The following is a 22,977-nucleotide window of genomic DNA, read 5'->3' on the forward strand; positions in this document are numbered from 1 at the left end:
GAATCAACCTCCAATAGAAAACAGTCTGGAAAGATTATCAGGTTTACCGTTCTTGGAACCTGGACAAAAAGTCAGTGTGAAATTGAACCTGCCGAAGAACAATGCCCAGCGAGCTTGCCGGGAATTTAGTTTCTTGGCGGATTGAATGTAAGCCAGGTTCCTGTGATCCGTCCAGTCGATGAACGGCTGCTCAGTCCCCTCCAACCAGTGTCTCCACTCCTCCAACGCCAGCCGACGTCGTAGTTCTGTTCAGTCCCAGACAGGCGTCTGGAGAAAAACGCACAAGGATGGAGCTTCTGGTCAGTCGTAGAGCATTGGGACAGAATTGCCCATATCCGGAGTTGGAGGCATCCACCTCGACGATAAATTGCAAAGCTGGGTCGGGATGAATGAGGACCGGAGCTGACGTAAACCGTCTCTTCAGCTCTGTAAATGCAGCCTCAGCCTGAGGAGTCCATGAGAAGGATGCTGCCGTGATGCGGTGGGATATGGTCCCGTCAGACAGCGGCACTGCTTCTAGCTCCTGCGCCTGTTTATCCCCATGCATTGTCCGACTCATAGCGATAGCAGCAGGTTTTATTAGGGTTTCCCCGATTGTGTGTGTAACTTTTTGCCTATGCAATTAAATATGTCACCTCATATGATGCCTTTTGAGCCAGAAGTCGATGGCATTTCTGACGGCGGATCTTCGCTGGCCTCTCTGCCTTGTCTTTGGTCGGTATTAAAACGTTTCATTTTGAAAAATAATGTCCTATAGGCTTAAAGACTAGTGTATTGATTTGGGCTGTTCGGAAGAAATCTGCACACTGACATGTGTGTGTGACGTCTGTGATGTCTACTGCGGCGCTGTAAAGTGACCTTTCACCTGAAAATGATACTGTCGTTAATCTGTCGTAATCACCTCAGGGGTCACATCGAGAGGATTCTGAAAATCATCTCGCGACCCCTCGGCGTCTTGCGACCCCCCACTTTGGGAACCCCTAATCTAGGGTATGAAAAGACACTACACTGGATATAAGTTTGTTTCCGCATTTGCACGGATGTGAAACGGTGGTGTGCGTCCTGCCGCGAATGTCAGCTGGTTAACCCGCCGGCCACCCCAAAAGCAACGTTGCGCAGTTTTTGGACTGAGCCGGACACTAGTGAAATTTCTATGCGTTGAGTTTGCCTGTAAAGGCTGAACCTGAGTTTAATAAAATGTTGTGTTTTCTACCCTCCTCTCCTTCCGTCCTTTTATGTGTGTGTGGAAAGGGTATTTCCATGATGTCTTTGTGTGTTTTTTCCTTATCTATGATCAGGAATGTGTGATGGTCGAAAAACACGGAGGATGGGGCTGTAAGCTTTTTGTAGCTAATATTCTTCATTCAGTTCCTGTTGGTTTTTCCTATTAAAGATATCATAATATTCTGTAATAATGTAGGGTTGGAGTCACCAATCTTTGCTACACTGTTGTAATTGAGTCACTGAAGTAAAGTCAGAAGGTGTAATGGCTGAAGAAACAACGTGTATGTTTATATTTTCAAACCTTCATGAATCACGTTCACTATCAGAATCATGATGCCGTTGTCTTAGTAATTACAGAAAACAAAGTACAGAGGAGGGACTTCAGTCTTTGCTGGAGAAGAACATAGCAGTAGTCTGGCATGAGAGACGAGAAGAGATAAATCAGCTGTATAACAGAGAGCTTTGACAGAACTCAGCAGCTTCTCACCACCTCCCTCTGCAGATGGAGACTTCAGAAGGAGCTGAACTCTGCTTTCCACAACTCAACAATTCCTGCAGGAAACCCATGCCAGCTCAGTCAGATGCCATGCTCACTTACACCCTGTTGTCCTTCATCTCTGTGCTCACTGTAGCTCTCAACCTGCTGGTCATCACCTCTATCTCCCACTTCAGGCAGAGACACACTTTCATTCTAAGTTTATATATTTTCATGATGTAGATTTAAAATAATTAGGCATACATGTCTTCTTTTACATAAGAATGTTTTAGTTAATATTAGATCTGTTTTAAAATATTATATGTTCAAACATGATGTGAAATAACCTTTAAGAAGTCATTCCAGAATAATTTCATGTCAATAAGAATGTCCTTTCTTCTACTGCTGTTACTAACAAGCTACTATTAATGATAATCTCATACGTGATGATATTCTTCCTCTCCAGGCAGCTCCACACCCCCACCAACCTCCTCATCCTCTCCCTGGCTGTCTCAGACTTCTTCGTGGGCCTCCTGCTGATGCCTGTTGGAATCCTTTTAATAGGTGCTTGCTGGTTCCTGGGTGACCTAATGTGTGCTCTGTATTATGTTGTATGTTTTTTCATTACATCTTCTTCTGTTGGAAACATGGTGCTCATATCAATTGATCGTTATTTGGCTATTTGTGACCCTCTACGTTACACCACCAGAGTTACTCTGGACAGAACAAAAGTCTGTGTTTGTCTGTGTTGGATTTGCTGTTTTCTCTATAATTGTCTAATTGTAAAGGACTTTCTGAGACAACCTGATTTATATAATTCCTGCTATGGAGAGTGTGTAATTGTCCTTAACTATATCACAGGAGCTGTTGACATTGTGTTTACCTTTATTGGCCCCGTTACTGTCATCATAGTTCTGTATATGAGAGTGTTTGTGGTGGCGTTCAGTTGGTGGAACTGCTAAGAAATCTGAGATGAAAGCAGCCAGGACTCTAGGTATTGTTGTAGTTGTGTTTCTAATGTGTTTCGTTCCATATTACTCTCCATACCTGAAAGGTGAGGATATTGAAGAGAGTAGTTTATCCTCACTTGTTCCAGTCTGGCTGCTGTATTTTAACTTTTGTCTAAACCCAGTGATCTATGCCTTCTTTTACCCCTGGTTTAGAAAATCTATCAAACTCATTGTTACCTTTAAGATACTTCGGCCTGACTCTTGTGATGCTAAAATACTGTAGAGACAGACTGGAGAAACATTGTAGATTTATATTTAGTCTCATTTTAGACATTTTAGTCAGGTACAGCATCCTGTAATCACTGTCTGAAGGTGGACTGATGATATTGCAAACATGTGAGTGAGGAAGAATTGATAGCCATAATTAATATAGACATATAATTTGAAGACTTTATGGAGTTCTAGTCCAGTTGACGAGATATTTCATACACACAAATCCCGAGATCAAATTCTTTATAGATGAAATGTTTATTGAACTATTAATAAGTAAGATAAATGGTGAATAAATTATGAAGAACATGAAAATGTATTATTTCACCTGCCGGTTCTAATCGACAGATGTGAAGTTGTAGCAGGTTGGGTTTGGACCTTGGCATTATTGTATATTGTCGGCGCTTTTTACCTTGGTCATATGTGTATGAGACCAATTTTCTTGACCTCTCTCTCAGCCTGTTGTTGGGAAATATGTGGCTGGGGTTTGGGTAGTCGTGGCAGGTTTCGAAGAACCAAAGGCAGACAAGGAAAAGTGGTAAGAAGAAGAAGCACGAGAAAAGGCAGCAACAGAAGAGCGTGATCTGCCTTTTGTAGCTTAATATTATTCATTCATTTCCTGTTGGTTTTTCCTATTAAAGATATCATTTTCAATACCAGGCTGCCACCATTGTACCCTTGAGCAAGTTACTTAACCCTGAGTTGCTCCAGGGAGACTGTCCCTGTACTTAATTCAATGTAAGTCGCTCTGGATAAGAGCGTCTGCTAAATGACCTGTAATCATAATATTCTGTAATAATGTAGGGTTGGAGTCACCAATTCAGTAAACACCTTCAAATGTTGATTATGCGCTGAAGTTGTTATGGCTGACTGTTGTACTTGATGATGGTTGGCAGTGTTCGTGGGAATGGACCAGCATGCAGGTGTTGATTTTCCAAATGGACAAATGTTATTTAAACCGGAAACAACAAGTGTCACGGCCACGCCTCCTGTCATTCCTTGTGTTTTCCCTGGGTCGCCTGCTTGTTTCTCTCTCTGTGTATGTGTCTGTGTTGTGGGCGTGTCGCCCCCACACTTTCCCTTGATTGCAGTTCAGTCAACTCACCTGCTCCAAGCCTCACTCCTGCCATCCATTAACTCATCATCCCAGCAGTATATCAACCCCAGTCTTCAGCCACGTCGCTAGATCCTCTACTCAGCTACAGTGGATCGCTGGCTTCCTGTCCACCCACCTGCTACCCACTTCACCCTCTGCCTCCACGTGCCTGATGTTCTCCGTCCTCCGTCCCCTTTCCCTGGAAACCCCTTCAATAAACCTCCTACCTATTGCTCCAAGTTTGTGTCCTGCGTTTGGGTCCTTCCCTTGTTGCACACGTGACAGAACGATCTAGCCACCATGGACCCAGCGGACTATGATGTTTTGAAGACTGCAATCTCCAACCAGGGACAGCGTTTGGGTCATCAGGAGCACACGCTGCAAACTGTTGTGGATTAGTTGAGGGACATCACCTCCACACTGGCAATGCTCTGCTTCCAACAGACCCAAGCTGTGGCAGCAACCTCTGCTCAGCAACCAGTAGCTGCCCAACAAGCTCCTCATGCCTCTCCAGTTTCTGAGCCTCACATCCCACCCCCATCCAAGTATTCTGGTGACCCCAACACCTGCCGTGATTTCCTAACACAGTGTCAGCTAGCTTTTGATGCCCAGCCATCCCACTACAGCAGTGAGGTAGCTAAAGTAGCTTGCATTGTTAATCTGTTGGAGGGAGCCCCACTTAGCTTGTACAATGCCCTCTGTGTAAGGCTCCACCACAGCCCAGTCATGTGTCATGCTGAATTAAGCCTTGTTTTTGACCACCCTGTACGGGGGCAGCTCGCAGGTCAACACTTAACAAAACTGCGACAGGGCAAGCTCAGTGTCCGTGAGTACATAGGAAAATTTCGCAGTTTGGCTGTTGAATCAGGCTGGAATGATTCTGCCCTTATCACTGCATTTCAGATTGGTCTTAACAGGGATATTGGTCGGGAGGTGGCTCTCAGGGAGGAGGTTAGGTCCTTAGATGAAGCTATCATAGTTATTAGGATATCTGACCAAGTTACTCAGTGGCACCTTGAGCCAGAGCCCCCTAGAGCAGCTAGCCGTACCTTGGGGGTTTTTGAGGGTGCCAGTTCTAACCCTCAGCCCGAACCGCAGTTCATGCAGTTGGGTCGTGCTTGACTGTCTCCAGCTGAGAGGCTCCGAAGGATGAGAGCAGGGGAGTGCCGGTACTGCGTCCGGACTGGCCATTTCCTGGCTTCCTGCCCCTTTCAGCCAAAAGAATAGGCTCACCGGTAAAAGTGGGGGAACTGGTGAGTCAAACTTCTTCTCCACCCTTCGAACGCTTGCAGTTTCATGCCACCCTGTGTTGGAATCAAGAGTCGTTACCCTTGTTGGCTTTAGTGGATTCTGGTGTGAATGAGAATTTCTTGGACAGTAACCTTGCTGCACAAGCTGGCATTCCTGTCAAATCCCTTGCTTTCCCATTCAATGCTAATGCCCTGGATGGGAGACTTCTGGCCAAAGTCACACTCCGGACCAGTCCTGTGCACCTCATTCTATCTGGTAACCATCATGAGCTGATCGAATTCCACCTCATCTCCTCTCCTCATGCTCCTATTATTCTGGGACAACCCTGGTTAAAGCGTCACAACCCCTATTTTGACTGGACACGGGCAAAGTTGTAAGTTGGAGTCCCTTTTGTCATTCATGTTTGCAGTCTGCCATTCCCCCTACAGGGGGCACTGTTACAATCACGTCACTAGTCTCTGAGCCTCCAAACCTTTCCAGCATTCCCCTCGAATATCATGATCTCGGTAAAGCTTTTAGTAAGCAACGTGCTCTCGCTTTGCCTCCCCATCACCCCTATGAATGTGCTATTGACTTACTTCCTGGTGCTCCCCTACCTTCCAGTCGGCTATACAACCTGTCACGTCCTGAGAGGGAGACCATGGAGAAGTACATCAAAGAATCCCTGGTTGCTGGCATTATTCGACCATCCTCATCTCCTGTTGGTGCTTGCTTCTTTTTTGTGTCCAAGAAGGATAAATCCCTACGGCCATGCATTGACTTCTGAGGGTTGAACAACATCACCATTAAAAACAAGTACCCGCTACCTCTGATCAACTCAGCTTTTGAGCCTCTCCATGGTGCTACTATCTTCACCAAGCTGGATTTGAGGAACGCGTCCCACCTGGTTAGGACTTCCTCAACCGCTCTGTTTTTGTGTACTTGGACGACATTCTGATATTTTTCTCGCAACATTTCAGAACACATTCAGCATGTCCACCAAGTTCTACAGAGGCTCCTCGAGAACAAGCTGTTTGTCAAGATCAAGAAATGTGAGTTCCACGTCAGTTCAGTGGGTTTTTTGGGTTTCATCTTCGAAGGCGGGCAGGTGAAGACGGATCCTGAAAAGATTCTGGCAGTGGCGGAGTGGCCAAGACCCTTATCAGTGAAACAGCTCCAGCGGTTCCTTGGTTTTGCCAATTTCTACCGACGGTTCCTTGGAGACTATAGTCGTGTGGCAGCCCCCCTGACCCAACTCACCTCTCCAGCAGTTACCTTCTCCTGGACCCCTGAGGCAGGGCAAGCATTCACTGAACTGAAGAGATGCTTCACCTCTGCCCCTATCCTGGTTCAGCCCGACCCCTCTCGACGGTTCGTTGTGGAGGTGGATGCTTCCGACACGGGTGTTTGTGCCGTTCTGTCTCGACGCTCTCTCTCAGACCAGAAACTTCACCCCTGTGCCTTTCTCTCTCGCCGCCTATCCCCAGCTGAGCAGAACTACGACATAGGAAACCGTGAGTTACTGGCTATCAAACTAGCGCTGGAGGAATGGAGACAGACTGTCTTGAGGGAGCTGAACACCCATTCATTGTTTGGACTGATCATAAGAACCTGGCCTACATTCAAACAGCCAAACGCCTAAACTCTCGCCAAGCCCGTTGGGTGTTGTTTTTTGGCCGCTTCAGGTTCACTCTTACCTACTGCCCTGACTCCCGGAATATTAAACCTGATGCTCTCTTGCCAGCATGTCTCTGAAGAGGTCCCTGCCAGTCCTGACACCATCCTCCCTACCTCGTGTGTTGTGGCGGCAGTTACCTAGAAGATTGAATCCTTGGTTAAGGAGGCTCAACAAACTCAGCCAGATCCAGGTATCGGGCCACCTAACTGTGTGTTTGTTCCTAACTTTGTTCGCTCCCAGGTGCTCCAGTGGGGACACTCGTCCCGGTTTGCCTGTCATCCGGGGATAGGCCGCACTCTGTCCCTCCTGAAGAGACATTTCAGGTGGCCCACTATGGACGCTGACACACGTGCCTTTGTTTCTGCCTGTACAGTGTGTGCTCGTGGAAAGTCCTCTCACCGCTCACCTGCTGGTCTGCTCCGCCCCTTGCCCATTCCCAGCCGTCCATGGTCCCACATTGCCCTCGATTTTGTCACGGATTTACCCCTGTCCCAAGGTAACTCAGCCATTCTAACAATTGTTGATCGTTTTTCCAAAGCTGTGCACTTTGTAGCCCTCCCTAAGCTTCCTACAGCCCTTGAGACGTCCGAGCTGCTGGTCAATCATGTGTTTCGGCTCCACGGAATCCCTTCAGTTATCGTTTCCGACCGAGGCCCACAGTTCGTCTCACAGGTGTGGAGAGCATTCTGCCGAGCTCTTGGCTCCACGGTGAGCCTCTCCTCTGGTTTCCACCCCCAGACTAACGGTCAGACCGAGCGTGCCAATCAGGATCTGGAAGCCGCTCTTCGCTGTGTCACCACCAGGAATCCCTCCTCCTGGAGCTCCCAACTCGCCTGGGTTGAGTATGCCCACAACTCTGTCCAGCGCTGCAACCGGTATGTCCCCTTTTGAAGTTTCCTTGGGCTTTCAACCCCCCTTGTTTCGCACTCAGGAGGATGACATTGCAGTACCGTCAGTCCAGGCTCATCTCCGCCGGTGCCGCAGGGTTTGGAGGGACGCTCGGTCCTCGCTGCTCCGCACTGCTTACCGGAACCGGCGTCTCACCGATCGCCACCGGATCCCAGCCCCCACATACGTACCAGGCCAGAAAGTTTGGTTGTCGTCTAAGGACATTCCCCTAAAGACAGATTCTAGGAAACTCTCACCCCGCTTCATTGGTCCATTTGAGATTGTCACTGTATCAACCCATCTGTTGTGACTAAAGTTGCCGAAGTCCATGAGGATCCATCCCACCTTCCATGTCTCTCACTTGAAACCGGTGTCTGTCTGAAGCATCCAGTGAAACTTCTCAAACACAGAGCTGCTTCACATCCCTGCTCTCCTTCAATTCCTCCAGAGGGTAAGAAAACCAGGTGAAAAATCTTTTTTAGGAAATAATATAGACCAACGTTTTTTTTGAAGGTTGTGCCTCACTTTAAAAAAGTTGCTCTGATGTTCTAGGACAAAAATGTCCGTGTCAAAAAACTGTCGTTAACATTATTTTCCACTTTCACTAAGTTAAATCTTTTAACTAACTTCAGTCCTGATCATGGCTCAAACATATTCACTCATGCCCATAAACAAAGCTGTTATTCCATCTTTCTGGGATTTGGAGTTCATAACGTGATGTGGTAACTCTCTAAAGCTCAACTATTGTTTGGTGCTTAGTTTGTGACTGACTGGCCACACCAGGGCTTTAGACCTGTCAGAGTTCTTCCCTGGAGATAAAACTCATCAGTGACAGCACTTATAATAGACCTGTCAAACCTTTTCCTGCCATGTTACATTCCAGACCACATCTCTATTGGTTTGAACTGAACATTCGAGCTTTAGGATGTTTTTCTTTTGTCTTGTTCAAATGTTTGAACACATCACATGTGTAACCAGTTGAAGCTCACGCTCATGATTGCATGACTTTTGTATTTGCTCATTATGCGTATTAAGTTGAGATTCCTTCTATAAGTCTCTAGGTGTCTTTGCATTTTTGTCCTCAACATGTATGGCGCAATTGTATGTATGGAGTTGAATTTAAAGCAAGAGGAACATGCTAAATTATACTTATCAATCTTTCTTTCTTTGTTTTCGCTGCTTGTTTTATTGAGCAAACGAGAATCTAAACCTTGTAATGTAAAACTAAATACAGACACAACACAGACTCACTTTTGTGGACCAAATAACTGACAATTTATTTCAACCTAAACCCAAACTGTTACCAGTTATTGAATTATGTTTTTATTTGTCTATACTTTATTGTATGATTTAAGATTGTCATTGAATATGATAATATTTAATCTGTATTTATTCATGATATGTTACAAAAGACAATGTATTAATACAGTTTATAACAGATTCTAACCCATAACTCAGCTAAATATGTTTCTGTGCTACTCCAAAATGAATCTTATACCGACACTGAAATACATTTGACACCTTACAAAGAGGTAGACGATGGATGGATGGACCTTACATTGTGCAAGGTGTTATCACAGTCTGCATCAGCATCTCTCAGGTATATATAGATCATTTGGAAACTGGAATGTTCCATGACAGAAGCCAGTTTGAAGGACTCAAAAGAATACTGTGAGAATTTCTTTACTGTGCTAACGAGAAAACAAGATTTTTTTTTTTAATCGTCCACACAGAGGCACGGCAGACAAATCAGTCTGAAGCATCCAGTGAAACTTCTCCTCAAACACAGAGCTGCTTCACATCCCTGCTCTCCTTCAATTCCTCCAGAGGGTAAGAAAACCAGGGGAAATGTTCACTATTTTAAGAAAGAATATAGACAAGAAAAGTCTTTTTGGGTCATTTTTTTACTTTAAAAATTTGCTCTGATGTTCCAGGACTAACATGTCCGTGTCAAAAAACTGTCTTTAATATTTTTTTCCACTTTCACTGAATTAAATCTTTTAACTAACTTCAGTCCTGATCATGACTCACACATATTCACACATTTTCAACCCTTAAATGCTAGTTTACTTCAGTGTTCTTATGAGAAAATAATAATAATAATAAAAATTCTGTATAATAAATGCTAAATGGATTTTCTCAGTCAGGGATATTATAAAAGGGATCAACAACTTTGAAAATAACATATTTGTTGGCAAACTGTCTATCTGGTGGAAAAAAGTAAATACTACAATTTTGAAGACAGGGCTCTAGATTGAGAGCCTGATATAATATAAAGCATGATTTTATGCTGTACTGGCCGCGGGATCATTATTGTGTTTTACTGAAGTACTAAAGAGTGTGACTGGATGTATTTAGACACAATGGAAAACATCTAACAGAATACATGTCACTTTTCAAGGAAAAAGTATTTATCTGTCATTTTGAAGTGGAAGGGAAAATTAATATAAGAAAAATATTCTTCAATTTTAATATGACTTACATATTGTGCATAGAAATATGAAGACCAGTTACCATATGTCTGTTTCTGTATGTTTAAATTATGTCAACTCTAACCCTGTTTCAGGTTCCTGCCGCCAACATGTTCTGCTTCATTCTGTACCTGGCTGCTCTCAGCCTGCTGACAGGTAACACGCCTTCACAACTCAAACACAGCCACACTGACTTCATTCCCACTGCATCTGTTTTATAACTTGCCAGGAAACCAGTATGGTTTCCAGAAAGTTATTGTGCTCTGTCAAGAAATCTCTGGTAAAGTCTGGCACATAACCCCCAGTAAAACGGCAATTTGACGTTTTTTAAGTGAGCTTTAGAGACACATTTACATATTCAGCGAACATGACAGTGGTATCGCTCTCCTCATGTAACTCTCAGTAAGAAAGCATATTGCATATTTCCCAAAATGTCTATAAAATAGTGAGGCTATATGGTGAAGAGGCTCAACTTGATTGTCCTTTATTGTAAGGGACATTAATGCATACTAAACAACTGAGCAATAAACCTACACAAAATGTTAACTTGTGTGTAATGTGTCTCCATATCTTCAGGTACTGCTGCAACAAACCAGACATTTACCACTTCTGGGGAGATGAACATCTCTTCATGCCCCATCACCTATTATGGACAGAAATATGACAAAGTCTATGTGAGTGATTCAAATGCATTGAACTCTGTGTTTGGTCTTTTCCAATGCATAAAGATTCACTATTTGGGCACTGGCAAGAATCAGAACAAGCCTTCTCAAGTCTAAACTGTTCTTATTGCTAATAGTAATTGTATTTATTTGTTGTCTTCCAACAGTTGGCCTTCGATGCTAACAGATTTGCTGTTTGCTTCAATGGCTTATACCAACCTGGAATCAAAAATGACTGTATTTTGATGTCTGGAGGGACAGCTGACAGAGGCGACCTGGCAGTGCTTAATAAAGAAATACCCACTGGATCCGGGGTTCATCATCTTCTGCCAAACCTTAAACATGCTGGGAAATGTATCAACATAATACCTTTGAAAGATAGGCAACAATCGGAAGTGAGTGTTTTTCAATTTCAGTGTTGACCAGTGTTACTATCAGATGTTAAATAGTAATAATAATAATACATATTAATATTAACAATAATAAATATTAATAATAATTACACATATACATGCATATTTCAAATCATAGCCTTTGTTTTTACGTTTTTCTCAGTCGACTCTGTCTTTGTCCATTTCCTATTGTCAGATTGAACAAGTTGAACTTAGCAACTTTGGGTCACAAGCAATTCTGGCAATCAGGACACATTCTGGATACACAAATATTGATCTTGTAAGTATAGTATAATATTTAGAGAAATATGGATGATTTGACACTTAACTGTACTATGGATAGTGAGGCGGACCAAAAGCTGCGTCCCAATTCAGGGGCTCAATCGGTATCCCGCCCTAGTCGATTATAAGACGTCAGGCGACCCACAAAAGGTTGGGAAATATCCCACTGAAAAAGTAGACAAGGCTCCTTCGAATGTAAAAGAAATAAAGAAATTTACGTGCAAGATGTGACACATCGTCATCACAACGTACATACCACTGTAGGCTATCAAAAACCGCATGACCAATCGGAAGAAAGGATTTTCTTTCATATTGCGACATTTTCTATACATGTAATAGATGCATCTGAAGAGCCTCCTCTATTGATTTTGTCAGTGTGCGTTCAATTTTCTATAAGATGTTCATTTTGGCTACATGAACCTGACACAATGTATTAAAAAAGCCTGGATTCAAGAGTCTTGGACACTTACTATTATGTTTTTCGGGCACTTTCCAGGAGGCAGATGCACGAGTCAATGGCCTTACAGTTTCTAAACAGACATTCCAGACAGCTGATACCAATAAGGGCGTCATCACAGACCTGAGCGGATGCAGACTCTCAGGTTAGTAAACCCAGTGGTTCCTAAAGTGTAATTGATTATTGTTGTTTAATTGTGTAACAGTTTATACATCTGTGAATAAAGTCTGACACATTTTCCAAACTCCTAGGTGTTGTTTATAAGACAAATACGACAGTAAGGGACCCAAACATATGCACTTCTGTAACCTGTGACTTCAGTGGAGTCGCTACTGCCGTAAATGATTGTGGTCCCCTGGAGCATTGCCAAGGCGATGGGAGGTAAATATTTGAAGAAATGATACAAAGGAAATCCCTCCTGCACATGACAAAACAAAAACTTCTCAACCTCCTTATAGGGAAGTATGTTTAGTTGATTAGATGACAATATCCAACCAAATGATGGTACTTTTAAATAACTGAGCTCATGGTTAGTGTAGTTTTTTGCATGAAACTCGGTCTATATTTTTTTTGACAGGAAAAAATTACAGAAAACATATTGAAACCTTGAGGTTGTATGCCTCCGTCAACCAATAAAGTTGCAGATTACATCACATGTCTACCAAAATGTCATTTTATTCTATTGGACATTTGTGTGAAATTGTCATTATTAGCGTATGACTTCTATTTGTGCCAAAAAACGTGTTTTGTGAGGTCACAATGGCCTTTGAACACCAAAATCTAATCAGTTCATCCTTGAGTCTAAGTGGATGTTTGTGCCAAATTTGAAGAAACTTCCTCAAGGCATTCCTGAGAATAGGACAAACATACGGACAACCTGAAAACATAAGGCCTCTGAAGCCTGAACCTTCACTGTTGATTGCTTGAAATGTTGTTTTTTCAAAATGGATATTATTCCTACGTACATTTTCCATACCACACAAGTTTTTCTTTTTTTAATCTTGACTGCTTCCAAGGTTTCAGTCTTGCTGATGGTGTTATTTTCTGTTTGCATCCGTCTCTGCCTCCTTCAGTTGCAAGTTGAACAGCATGTGCACAGTGACCGGCTCTGCTATCATCGACATTGTTGGCAGAGTTCACTCTGTCCCGGACCGGTGTGGGTACACTCTGATGAAGCCCTCATCGATCCCAGGCTTCCAGGTGCTGGGGTTTTTCCAAGAAAGACGCCGTAAAGATGTTAGTTTTTTGGACCGTGTGACATTGCAGCTGGACAGTGCCGGTGTTCAGATTTCCCTGGAACAAGGCAGCAGGGTTCAGGTAAATTACCTAATCCCACAATCGCTCGAGTAATGTGTGTTAGATCTCATCAATTGAAAGACATTGACAAGAAGAAGCAAAAGGAGAGAGAATGTTTATGACCTGCAACAAAGGTCCCAGGTGGACTCGAACAGAACCAAACACTAGCTCTAGAGAGGGTCTTTCACTTTCTTACGTTACTTAAAGGCCATGGTAGTTCTTCAACACACTCTTAAAACTGCAGTTACACCAGCTGCCGCCTGAGTGTCGCTGCTCCTCAGGAAGTGTTACGGTAAGGACGACCTCTGAGCGAGGAGAAGGTCCCGGAAGATACCGCAGCGTTACCACTCAGCTGCTCATTACAGCAGACTTGTAAAGGGAGGGCTGAGCTGAGGGGTATTCACTTTGTTGTAATCTGCAACCGCAACACTAGATGCCACCAAATCCTACACACTGTCCCTTTAAGAATGAAATTAGTGGGAATGTTTGCCAATTGGCGTTAATAAAATGTGTTATTGTGAGGCAAATGTTACATACTTAAATAACTAGAAATCTTGTAAGGAGCCATTCAAATTCTGCATTCTCAGAGGTTGTTTTGCTTATCTTAACAGCAATTGTTGAAGTTATGAACACTATTGTGACTCCAGAAGGAGAAAAAATCAAACTGCCTACATGACATGACAGAGAAGACACATACACAGTTGAAAATAAACATCTAATAACCAATGTGTCTCCCAAACCTTATCACATCATGTAGTGTTATACAACCACTTACAAAAGAAAAGCAGTGTTTCTTTCATTCTTCCAGTGAAATATGGCAACTTGTTCATGAATGCATTCATTGATAGGCCTTCATTGAGAACAGTGTTATGTTTGTGATGTTTGAGTAAATGTCTTCTGTCACTTTGCTCCTCTGTGGTGATGAAGCTGAATGATGAAGTACTGATGCTCAATGCCACAGCACAGATGGTTCACGGTGTGGAGCTCTCCAGGGACCAGACAGGTGTGACTGCTAAAATATCAGCTTCCAACTACATGGTTTCTGTCCTCTTTGATGGCTACACCGCACTAATCCACATGACAGGTACACAAGAATTAAAACCTAAAGGTGATCTAAAGGCTGTAATAAAATGAAAGTTCATATCAAATCCTTCTCTACTTCCTCATTCATACAATATATATATATATATATATCTATTAAGATATTAATCCACATGATTAGTAGAGTAATGCCAGTTGGAATTGTTGTCCTGGACCTTTATCACAGCAGACATTTTGACTTGTCGTAGTAGAGAAAGCACAGTCGTATTTAATAACATTAATGATGGCAGCATTGCACTTAGGGGAGGTCCTGGCATTTTGTATGCTGGCTCACTGGAATAGCTCCATGTATGTCTCAGCAAGAGTGATTAGGGTAGCATTTAAAACTGTAATGGCACAATAATCAGAGGTGGACGTGGAGAATACACTTGGTCTTATCTGTATTTAAAACAAGCTTATAAGTAATAATCGGGAAGCATTAAAGACAGATGATGAGCTTGATTTTGATTAGAACCAGGGACATATAAGATTGCATCGTCTGCATAAAAATGGACATTGACGTAGTACCTATTCAGAATAACAATGTTATTTATGTGTAATGTTAATAGTAATAGACCAAGAATATCAATACTGAAAATTATATTATTATTAAAAGCATGTATCGTTATGTAGGAGGTCAATGCATGATTGATGCATCTTTCGGAACACATTTTCATTTTCAACAAATTAATTTTCAAACGTTAACATTTTCTTCTTACTATTTTCTGTTAATCACTTAAGTAAGATGCTAATATCAATACTAAAATCAAGATATGCAATGTCACTACTTTAGGTATTGATGCTCACCTTACTGGGAGGCCTTAACTTGAGTGAATACCATCTGTCTATAGTGTGCTGCTGTGCCAGTCCACTTTAAATATTTATTAATCAGTCAAATGTTATCTCCTGAAACCGTCCAGGACCGAGTGGAGCTCCCGTGGATGGTTTATGTGGGAACTCCAGCAGGTCTTTGATTGAAGAGAAGGTTGCTGAACACTCGGACAGCAGGTAAGACCCCAACACAACATCTAATTAACTTCTACTTCTCATTTGAATTAATAGGTTTGAAATATACTTTTTAAGTATTGAGTTGTTGGTCATTCTTTGATCTTCTGCTGTTTGTTGCCCCACAGCTGTGAGATACAATATGAGGATGATGCTGACGATAAGATCAACTGCAACACCAAAACTAAATGGTAAAGGATTAAACTCTCTTTTGATTCATGAACAGGAATCATTCAACTCTGTCATGCTTCACCACATTTAACATGTGTTGGTGTCTTCTGACCAGACATCAATATGGATCTTAAACCCATTTTATCTAGTTTATTCTCGTAAACATGTGCCATGAACTTTCATGTCACATTTTCTCTCGAATAGGTGTAATATCCTGAAGCAGGCTCCTTTCAATGTCTGCAATAAGCACATCAACCCAGAGCCCTTCATAACTGCCTGCACAGACACTTTGTGCAAATACCCTGCAGTGGATGGTCTCAAGTGCCAGTTCCTGGAGGCCTACGCCAGGGCCTGCAGCCACCACAGCAATGTCACGGTGGAAAGTTGGACTCCAAAAACCGGCTGCCGTAAGGCTGTTTTTCAGTATCTTTGGTTATGTTTGAAGATGATTATATGAACTTTCAAATTACTCAATGAATATACTACAACCTTGTTTTAAACACTTTCTGAAGTCCCATTGTTCCACTGTTGTGCCTTTTATGCTAATTTTAAGGAATCTTAAAGTTAGTTATGCTTTAAAAAGTGGCAGATATCTTTGTTAGATATCTTTCACAAATTACTCATATTGAAACTGGAGGCCATTGTTTTCATATCTGCAGCTTTTCTTGATGTATGTTTGCAGCTGCTGTCCCTCGGGCCTTCTGTCAGGACAGGTTCTGCAGTGTTAATGAGTTCTGCGGTGAGAGATATGGTGGGGAACCACAATGTCTCTGTCGGGCCATTTTTGCCTCCAAGTACAAACCGACAAGCTCTTTTGGTGAGTCAGCTATGGCACGAGAAAGTCATACTTATCTTGAAGACTTTTTCAATAGAGGCTGGAAGGATTTCTCAGAGGGAGAGCTGTTTCAGATTTATGGAATAACTGTGGTTACGGTGTTTCTTTTAAGCTTTAACTGTACAAAATCTTGCTTTTGTTTACTTGTGTTTATTTAACTTGCATATTGACTTTATTGGGCCAAATTTAGGGGCTTTAGCACAAAATAATATGATAAATATGAGCTATTAATCTCCCCATCTTCTTCACACCAAAGTTAATGTTATACAGATACAATGTACAAATGCACAAAAGAGTGCTTTAAGAAACTTCAGAAATATGTTTTTCTATGCTGAATGTGGGCATCTTCCTGATCTGTGCTGTTGTCGTTTGGACAAAAGCTAAATTAATATAATGTTTTGTTACGCATGTTCAGGTGAGCCGACGGACTGCAAACAGAAGTCTGCTTCCGTAACTCTGGCTAATTGTCTCTTGGAGGACAAAAACATTGATTACTCTGTCTTACACCTCAATGACGAGGCCTGCAAAGCTGAAATGGACGACCTGACCCACATGGTGACGTTCAACTTTAATAGCAACAACCCTTGTGGTACAGTTGTCATGGTGGGTACGCTTTTTTATTTACTAAGTTTACTCTCAAGAAGCAGCCAAATCCCTTTCAACACCAGAGAAACACTGTTTGTAATCAGTCTGTGGTTACAGGGGTGTGGTCAGCGCACTGCATCATTGATGTGTGACCAGTGTTGTATTGCAGGGTATACAGCACAGGCCTACCTATTTTTCAGTTTGCATTGCGTATTCCATACTTCTAAACCAACCAAAATACTGGCCCATTTGCAATAGCTGCGACCACATAGGAGAATGCATCTACGCATTTATGCATTCACAAACATACACACACATACACACGCAACCTCCAAAACACTTGACCTCCATGCCAAATTTCAGGTGGAAAAATTGTGTTGCTCGACCGACAAGACTAGCGAGTTGGTGGTGATCTAAGCTGTTTTTCAATTCGGATATTTCCGTTAGTACACTTCAATGTAGTACACTGTATACACTATGCACTTACTTGCGTAGTGTGTGAATTTCGACAGGGTAGTGTTTCAAATCGTACATCGTGTTGTGCACTCACCTGAAATGACGATTGCCGCTGTTAGGCAGCTAGCTTGCTAGCTAGCAGAGCTATCGTTTGACAGCTAAATTACCTACCTAAAATGGTGTCCGTTGAGGGTGAGTGTCCAGCGTACCACACTTAATCAACCTGTCTTTTAGACCCGATTCCAACTAAACTGTTTAAAGAAGTTTTACCCTTAATTAACACCTCGTTATTAAATATGATCAACCTGTCTCTATTATCTGGCTACGTACCAAAATCCTTTAAAGTAGCTGTAATAAAACCACTTCTTAAAAAGCCTAGTCTTGATCCAGAGGTTTTAGCCAAATATAGGCCGATATCTAACCTACCCTTTCTCGCTAAAATCCTTGAGAAAGCAGTCGCAAAACAGTTGTGTGACTTTTTACTTAATAATAGTTTATTTGAGGTTTTTCAATCTGGATTTAGAGTTCATCATAGCACAGAGACGGCACTGGTGAAAGTTACCAATGACCTTCTATTGGCATCAGACAAAGGACTTGTCTCTGTTCTTGTCTTGTTAGACCTCAGTGCTGCTTTCGACACTGTTGATCATGACATTCTACTACAGAGACTGGAACATTGTGTTGGCATAAAAGGAACCGCACTAAGCTGGTTCAAGTCCTATTTATCTGAGCGATCTCAATTTGTACTTGTTAACGATAAATCCTCCATGACAGCCAATGGCAGTCTTGGAGTTCCGCAGGGTTCTGTACTTGGACCGATTCTATTCACCTTATATATGCTTCCTTTGGGCAATATTATAAGGAACCACTCTATAAACTTTCATTGTTATGCGGATGATACCCAATTATATCTATCAATTAAACCAGATGAAACCAATCAATTGGCTAAACTTCAAGCATGCCTTAAGGACATAAAAACTTGGATGTCTAGCAACTTTTTGATGTTAAACACAGACAAAACTGAAGTTATTATACTTGGCTCTAAACGCCTCCGAAACGCATTTTCTAATGACATAGAAGCTCTGAATGGCATTAACTTGGCCTCCAGCACCACTGTAAGGAATCTTGGCGTCATCTTTGATCAAGATCTGTCGTTTAACTCCCACATAAAACAAATCTCAAGGACTGCCTTCTTTCATCTACGTAACATTGCAAAAATAAGACACATCCTGTCTCAAAATGATGCAGAAAAACTAGTCCATGCATTTGTTACTTCAAGGCTGGATTACTGCAACTCATTGTTATCAGGTTGTCCCAAAAAGTCGCTTAAGACTCTTCAGTTGATCCAACGGGATCATATTACTCCTGTATGAGCTGCACTGCACTGGCTCCCGGTAAAATACAGAATAGAATTCAAAATCCTTCTCCTGACTTGCAAATCAATTAATGGTCAGGCTCCAGCATATCTGAAAGATCTCATAGTACCTTATAAACCAACTAGAGCATTACGCTCCCAGACTGCAGGGTTACTTGTGGTTCCTAGAGTCTCTAAGAGTACAATGGGAGCCAGAGCCTTCAGCTATCAAGCTCCTCTCCAGTGGAACCAGCTTCCAGTTTGTATTCGGGAGGCAGACACACTCTCCACATTTAAGAGTAGGCTAAAGACTTTCCTTTTTGATAAAGCTTATAGTTAGGGCTGGCTCAGGTTTGCCCTGGATCAGCCCCTAGTTATGCTGCTATAGGCTTAGACTGCCGGGGGACACCTCCCTGCTCTCTTCCTTCTCTTCCTCTCTCCTCCCTCTCTTCTTCTCCCTCTCTATCTGTATGCATTTATGTAAAAATATGTTACTAACTCACCATCCGGGGTATCATCCCCGGAGTGTCTGTCTCTCATGTGGCAGGTTGCCACTGATAAAGTTTACGTCAGGATCATGAATCGTGACAGCGCCTGCTGACCTGGTCCTGCTGGACACCAGGAAGCCTTATTGACATTTTTCTGGATTCATCCATACTTTCTATTTCTTTTTTTTCCAACACAACATAATTTCTGTCAAATGTTGTATTTGTACTATGTTGTTTATCCTGTACACACGACATCTATTGCACGTCTGTCCGTCCTGGGAGAGGGATCCCTCCTCAGTTGCTCTCCCTGAGGTTTCTTCCATTTTTCCCCCTTTAATTTTGGGGTTTCTTTTAGGAAGTTTTTCCTTGTGCGATGCGAGGGTCTAAGGACAGAGGATGTCGTAACCTGTACAGTCTGTAAAGCACACTGAGACAAATGTATAATTTGTGATATTGGGCTATACAAATAAATTTGATTTGATTTAACTTTTCTGAACGTTATGATTGTACCATCCCGGCACTCATAGTGTACTGCATTTTGCCATACTGTGAACACACTTATACACAGCACCAGTAAAAATGTGTATAGTATTGCACTTAATGAAGCATCAACTACTGTACGGTAACTTCTGCATCCTAAAACTTTATTTATTTAGGAGAATCTAGAGGTGAATGAACTGTTAGGTGCATCTGAATCTGCAGTGACCATGTCTTTCTTCATGTGACTATGTAGGCAAACAACAGTCAAATTATCTACAAGAACACCATCATGAGAAGGAACCTCTCCGCGTTTGGCTTAATCAACCGTCAAAGCCCAGTGCATATTGACTTCTCCTGTTATTACAGTCAGCCAGATATCAAGAGCTTGGGCTTCAGACTCAAACACAGGTGTGTGGTGGGTGTACAGTATATACCTCCAGAGATGTCACCTTTTTGTTACCAAGAAAAGGCTGAGCTTCACTTGTTTTTTTGTATACAGACTGAAGCCGAACATAGTTAGGAATTATCTTTGCTTTTCAGCTCTATGATCCAGCAGATGACTTCTGGAGAATGGAATTACAATCTGAGCATGAAGGCCTACGCTGACCGTATCAACGGTATCCAGGCAAACACCGACATCCAACTGAACGAGAAAATCTGGGTGGAGCTTAAGACGGAGGGATTGGATGAAAAAATGGTTGTTGTGGTGACTGACTCCTGTTGGGCAACCGATCAGCCTTCGCCAAGTGGAAGTCTGAGATATGACTTCATCATCCAAGGGTAAGACACGCAGAAATGCTCGTGGTGATTAAACCTGTCTTTGTTGTTGTTGTTCTTTCATGTCTGCTTTTCTGTTTTTGAGCAGCTGCCCTAACCCTGCTGACCAGACAGTAAAAGTGGAAGGCAATGGATTGGGAACATCAAACTACTTCACTTTCAACATGTTCCAGTTTGTTGGCAAGACTGGTGACGTCTACTTGCACTGCAAATTAGAGCTGTGTGTCACGGAGAGTAATGCCTGTGCCCCGGTAGGCTCAATTGCTAAATATATTCTCCTTAATGCACAAATAAACATGTATGTTGTCAAATTTAAGAATATTAATCTCTCTGTCTTTTAACTGCTTCACAGAGGTGCGGCCAAGATGTAAGAAGGCGTAGATCTGCCATGTCGAAATATGAGGATAAAAACCCAGCCTTCATCAGCATGGCCTGGACTAGTTAGGTTAGCTGATTCCTACTTTCGACTTCAACAACTTCTGATCTCACTTTAAGACAAACAACTTTGCCTTCTTTAATATGCTTAGTGGAAACAACAGATTATCCGCAATGTTTTCCTTGAGAAAAACATGAAGGGTTATTGGGACATGGGTGGAGGTTCCTTAAGTGAAACATGCATTTAGTCTGTTACATCCTTTCAGTTAGGACAAGAAAGAAAGGGAAGCAACTCTTCAAGTCACCGTTGAACCAATTAAAGCGTGGTTCGTAGAAAGGTGAGCTACCAGGTTACCTACCAAATCCGGCAATTTAGAAAGGAGTACTTCAACCTTGAAAAGAACATTTTCATATTCATTTGTCACCGTGTTACCTTGAATTCATGAAGAAAACTTTGTTTTTCACAAAGAATCCAAAAACAGGGAAAGGTCTTGATGAATTGAAGTAAATGGGGGTTTAACAAAAGCAAAACTAAAAACATCTGTTAACAAACTCTCACACATGTGCAGTATGATCCAAATTCTCATTTATCCAGTCCAATCCACCCAAAAACATGCATTTTCGCTGAAACCATATTTACATTCTCCGCACGTAAGGGCACCGCACCTGTGCAAGTGTGAGCAGACGACTGGATAAATAACACTTACATTTTCTTGGACTAACGCAGTGGTTCCCAAAATGGGGGGCGGACCCCGTACGGGGGGCGCAGAGCTATTGCAGGGGGGTCGCGGCAAGGCTTGAGCCCTGCTAGCATAACATGGACAAGTTTGTGACAGGGCTCCCAGGGGGGGCTCGAAAATCTACATAAGGGGGGCTCTACAGAAAAGGTTTGGGAACCACTGGATTAACTAGTGTTAAATACTTGAAATCTTCCTTTCAGATACATTTTGAACTAATAAAAAAACGTGTGATTCATTTGCGTTTAACTATGGACAATCATGCGATTAATCGCAATTAAATATTTGAATCGATTGACAGTTTATACGATTGCTGTATAAGAGTACAATAACAATCAGAGGAGATACAGTGTGGTTTGAGTCGTGACACATGACGAGATGATGGGAAGGAACAAACATCCCAAGGACCTTAGAAATCAAACCAACAAACACAAACATCAACCTTTTTGTTTCTGTACCATCAAACTTCTTCTCTAGGTGGCTTTTTTTAATAAGTAAATATAAAAGCCACTGTTGCATGTAAAAACACATTCCCAAAGATAAAAGATTTACTGAAAGAAGTCAGAGGTTACTGACTTACGACAAGTACAAGTATCAGCATAATCACAAATATTATAGTTTGTTCCATTTTTTACTTGTTTTTACCACTTGTTTAGAGAGGACACATTTGTATTTAGTGATAATAACTAACCATAACTTGTGTTTGGTGATCTTCTTAGGTTTCCATGGACATTCGGACTGACATCGAGCACAAAACCCAAAATGATTCCTGTTGCGCTGATGAAGAGTCTGAGTTGCTGTGAATCTTTACAAACACATATAATTGTTATAACCGGGCTCATTCAGTGATCTTTTTCTCGCCTTCAATTAGTTTGGTCTTATTTTGGATTTTTTTTTAGGGTGGTTTGCATTGGAGAGCTGTTGAGTTGATTATCAGCATCTGACGCGGCTGGAAGAAAGCACCAATATTACTTTATAATTGAACAGATAAACATGGACACTAACATATCTGGGCAAATCTTGTAAGGAACATGTTTCAGAAGTTGTGGCTGGTGATTTAAAGACTGCAGGTTAAACAGAACTGCAAAGTTAATTGTGTAAGTTTGTGTAAATGAATATCAGCTTTATGAGGGAGGGTGACAGTCCCACAATGTTCCTGTAGGGCTTTCTTTTGAAATGGACTTGTACATTCTTCTGACCAGGTTTGGACACAGTTCCAAGATCTTGCAAACAATGTGGGAATTATTTAAGATTGAAATGTGT

The 22,977-nt window shown here is 42.1% G+C and overlaps 2 protein-coding genes across 4 annotated transcripts; both read left to right on the forward strand.

Annotated features, from left to right (window-relative positions):
* Positions 1-1,726: 1,726 nt before the first annotated feature.
* LOC115026570 (trace amine-associated receptor 13c-like) lies at positions 1,727-2,932 on the forward strand. Its single transcript, XM_029459434.1, is given in 3 exon segments — positions 1,727-1,896; positions 2,166-2,645; positions 2,647-2,932. Coding segments are annotated over 3 exon segments (936 nt in total).
* A 5,207-nt stretch (positions 2,933-8,139) lies between these two features.
* Positions 8,140-22,946, forward strand: LOC115026511 (alpha-tectorin-like). Of its 3 annotated transcripts, XM_029459360.1 has the most exons (20): positions 8,140-8,262; positions 9,545-9,641; positions 10,378-10,438; positions 10,859-10,956; positions 11,112-11,339; positions 11,533-11,616; positions 12,115-12,220; positions 12,327-12,456; positions 13,149-13,392; positions 14,299-14,455; positions 15,372-15,459; positions 15,585-15,647; positions 15,832-16,034; positions 16,310-16,444; positions 16,878-17,065; positions 20,079-20,233; positions 20,366-20,605; positions 20,691-20,853; positions 20,955-21,047; positions 22,434-22,946. In XM_029459360.1, the coding sequence occupies exons 3-19, from the start codon at positions 10,393-10,395 to the stop codon at positions 21,045-21,047; spliced, it is 2,421 nt and encodes an 806-aa protein (XP_029315220.1). In that variant the 5' UTR covers positions 8,140-8,262; positions 9,545-9,641; positions 10,378-10,392; the 3' UTR covers positions 22,434-22,946. The 3 variants fall into 3 exon arrangements, with proteins under 3 accessions (XP_029315220.1, XP_029315222.1, XP_029315221.1); XM_029459362.1 differs by lacking the exon at positions 11,533-11,616; XM_029459361.1 differs by lacking the exon at positions 8,140-8,262 and having other exon boundaries at positions 9,520-9,641.
* The last annotated feature ends 31 nt before the right edge of the window (positions 22,947-22,977 follow it).

This window comes from Cottoperca gobio, chromosome 21, assembly GCF_900634415.1.
Source record: "Cottoperca gobio chromosome 21, fCotGob3.1, whole genome shotgun sequence".
NCBI lineage: Eukaryota > Metazoa > Chordata > Actinopteri > Perciformes > Bovichtidae > Cottoperca > Cottoperca gobio.